Source organism: Monoraphidium neglectum (assembly GCF_000611645.1).
Source record: "Monoraphidium neglectum strain SAG 48.87 unplaced genomic scaffold scaffold05015, whole genome shotgun sequence".
Classification (NCBI taxonomy): domain Eukaryota; kingdom Viridiplantae; phylum Chlorophyta; class Chlorophyceae; order Sphaeropleales; family Selenastraceae; genus Monoraphidium; species Monoraphidium neglectum.
The window spans coordinates 1-3,676 of NW_014008615.1; the positions used below are offsets into that span (position 1 = coordinate 1).

At 66.4% G+C, this 3,676-nt stretch overlaps 1 protein-coding gene across 1 annotated transcript; it reads right to left on the reverse strand.

Annotated features, from left to right (window-relative positions):
- Positions 1-2,711: 2,711 nt before the first annotated feature.
- MNEG_15084 (hypothetical protein) lies at positions 2,712-3,668 on the reverse strand (the record flags this gene model as incomplete). The annotated part of the gene is made up of 2 exons (XM_014036445.1): positions 2,712-2,987; positions 3,447-3,668. Coding segments are annotated over 2 exons (498 nt in total), but the record flags the coding sequence as incomplete, so codon positions are not given.
- Between the last annotated feature and the right edge of the window lie 8 nt (positions 3,669-3,676).

Here is a 3,676-nt window from a genome sequence, read left to right on the forward strand (position 1 = left end):
GGGCGGCGCGCGGCGGCGCGGCGCTGACCGCGGCGGCGCCGCCGTAGGGCGAGCAGTAGCCGAGCGGCACGCTGCACGCGCCGTCGGCCGGGGACGGCCCCCACCCGCACTCGCACTCGCACGCCGGCGTCGTCGGCGCCGGCTTGGCCGTCCCGTTGGCGGCCGCGGGCGCGACGCAGCGCCCGTGGGCGCCGCAGTCGCGCGCGCAGCCGAGCGGCGCGCGCATCACCACGCGGCCCTTGAAGCCGAAATCCATCGTCCCCGATCCCCTGAAAGCCGATGACGTGGCGGACGAGAAGTTTACGCTGAACGCCGGCAGGGTTACGTAAACGTACCGCCGGCCGCCGTCTGTCACCTCTGAGAACTCCGCAAGGGCGTCACCCGCAAACTGTCGGGTGATGTTGAACGGCGTCAGCTGCGGGCCGCCGGTGACTGAGGTATTGCTGAACACGAAACCCTGAGTAATCTGCGCCTCAACCGCCATCGGCACCGGCGCCTTGTCGCCCGCGGCAGCCGTGGCGGATGGGCTGAGTGTCAGGTTCAAGGCCAAGTGACTGATGTTGAGGGGGACCCCGAATACATTTGCGTACAGCATGTCTGGGAATATCTGCAGCGGGGAGTAGACGTACTGCGACGGGGACGAAGACAGCCCCAGCCCGCCCGCCGCCGCGAGCGCACGCCACCCGGCGGCTCCGGGCGGGCAGGCAGCGGCGGCGGGCGCGGCGGCGAAGACGGCGCCGGTCAGGCCGACGAGGGTTGAGGGGTCGGTGAGCTTCACCGGGAAGCTGCCGCCCTTTACTAAAGAGTATGAGCTGCGAGGTTGTGTTGTGGGGTGTGGGCGAGGGCGTACGAGTGGGGGCTTGCTGGGGTGTGGGGGTGTCCAGGCCAGACACTGGCTGGCCATGGGGCCTGAGGCTTTAGGGGCATTTGCAGGCGAGGGGCGGCAGGATGCGAGACGGGCGCCACCGCGGCGCCCGCAATCGTGCTGCATGGGGCCCTTTCGCATCCCGGTCCCGCTGCCGAGCCCCCCCCCTGCGCGCGAGCGGTCGGCGTCGCCTCGGATGCGCCGCCGGGCAGCTGCGTCGCGAGCGGCACGGCTCCTCGAGCAGCGATCCTTACCTGGTTCCCCAGAACGTCAAATTCGTCCCGCCAGCCTGCCCCGCAACCAATTCAAACCGGGCGCTGCACCCGGCGAGTGCAGGCACAGTCTGCAGGAGGGCCAGCACCACGACCCACGACAGTCTCGACGTCAAGCACATTGCATCAGCAGTATTTTAATGCCGTAAGGACGTCGCTAGTGGTTGGTCCGGGAGAGCCAATCCATGGACGCTGCCACCGATCTCTTCTAACGGGGCTTCCTGGAATATTTGAGACCTTGATGTTTCGCATGCATCTACGGTGTGGCCGGGGTTCGTTCCGGTTGTCACCAGACCACAGCTCTGGGTGACTCTGCTCAGCTGGCACTCAGGCACAGGACCAAACGGTGTTGTACGCATGGGGTTTGTGTGGCGGCAGGCAACAATTGCCGGTCAACACAATGACACAAAATATGTAAAGTAAAGAGGCGTCAGAGCAGAGAGCCTGCTTTCGAGGTGCCATCCAGCGGGGGCCAGTGGCTTGCATTGCCATGCTAGCCAGTGGGTGGCAATGTCACCCACAAGCCAACCCAAACGGTTGCGAAGCAATTCACTTGGACAAATCGCAGACGACTGCATGTGAAGCTCTGATCACAAACCCCGGCGCCCCAAAGCCCCAAAACGGTACTAATCGCCCTGCGCCAAGGGGCCCCAGATACGTGCGGCCGCTGCTGACGTCCGCCCCACCCCCCCTTGGCACCCCCAAAGGCCGCCCTGCTAGATGGCCTGACACTTCTGCCGCACAGCACAGCCCGCGGCGACCCAGGACTCCACACCATGCAAGCGACTGGACCAGCAGCCCTTTATGCCCAGCGAGGACCTGATGGCTCGGGATGACGGAAGCTTCTCTCTCGCTCAGGCTGCCCCAGGCGTGCAACGGCCGCCCCAGCAGACTGCGCTGAGCAAGCCCCGACCCCCTCTGCATAGGCCAAGCTGCAGACCCCCTCCTTGACAAGCCCCTGCTGTTGACCCCCCCTCCACTGGAGAGGCTGTGCTGACCCAGGGACCCCCCAACAGGCCGTGGTGTTCATCCCCATCCCCCCATCGACAGGCTGTGCTGTTGGCGCCCCACCCCCCCTGGATGATTCCAATCCACGAGGCAGCCCGGCGACTGATTGACAACGCCCCACAGACCCGCGCCCAGTGGCGCCTATCGCGTGGCCAGGCGCTTTGAGGCCGGGCCGGGCCCGGCCAGTCGGAATGTGACCATGGGCCCGCGGTTCACAGCGGGCGGGGTGCGCCGGCAGCTGCTGACAAGAATGGCCGACGCATCACGAAGACCGCTCAGGCGTGCACACAAGCACATTGCGTGTGCATCCAGGCGCATACGCACGTGCGCGTCAACACACACACACACACACACACACACTCACACAATACATATGCACACGTACAAACATACACACACCACCAAGAACCATAAAGAAGCAGCACAAAAAAACCTTGCCGAGCCCTATCTGGCACAACCCTCAAACCACAAGACAACTCAAACACCCACAGCCACCCGAGCAAAAACGCGCGCACACACGCGCAGCGGGCCGCGCGGTGGCGTGCCGAGCCGCGCGAAAGGCGTCATCAGAGGAACGCCGTCGCTGCCGCGAGCGCCCGCAGGTCTGCCAGCACGTCGTGCCGCGCCACGCCCAGCGCCGCCGCCACCCGCGCCTGCTGTTTCAGGTCGAGCCCCACGAAGCGCCATATGAGATCACCCATCAGCAGCCCGTTGGCGGCCGGCGGCACGGGGCGCGTGTGGGTGGCGCCGCCGCCGAGGGCGCGGGGGGTGCGGGAGTAGCGGTTGCGGAAGGCCTTGGGGTTCATGCCCGCGGGGTGGGGCAGCAGGTAGGCCAGCTCGTCCTGTTTTTTTGGAGGGGGGGTGTTTTTATGGGGGGTGTTGGAGGTTGCTAGCAAGGGATTGGGGGATTGATGGAAATATGGGTGGGAGGAGTCTCCAGGATTCGAGGGCAGCGAGGGCAAGGGAGTGAGCGGGGTCCGTGACACTGAAGCGCCATGAGATTGAACGTATCGGGGTTTCAAACAAGGGACGCAGTATGAGCAGGATGAATAATGGGTTGCGTGTGAATCCGGCGCAGCAGGGAAGGGGGCGGTCCACAGTGCGCGGGCCACAAGGGGGTGGGAAGAAGAGGAATGGCCCCGAGCGGCGCGCCGAGCCTCTCCGTGCGCAGCCCCGTCCTGTCGGCGCGACGAGCGGGGCGCTGCGACCCTGCGTCTACCGTTGGACGAGCAGCAGCCAGGAAGCTGCCGCGCCAGATGCAAGGCGCTGCAGAGCAACATCGAACCAAGAACAAGGATAACCCCCATCCTCGCCTGCAGCGACGCCAGCCGCCGGGCCATGTCGTCGTCCCAGCAGCTCGCCAGCAGCCCCACCCCGCCCTCGCGCGTCGCCGCCAGCAGCGCCTGGCGGTTGGCGGTGTCGCCGGGCACGGACATGCGCATGCGGGCGAGGCGCGTGGCGAGGGCGCCGACGTGGCCGACGCCGCGGCGCAGCAGCTTCTTGCCGCCCCAGCCCTCGGGGTCCTTTGGGG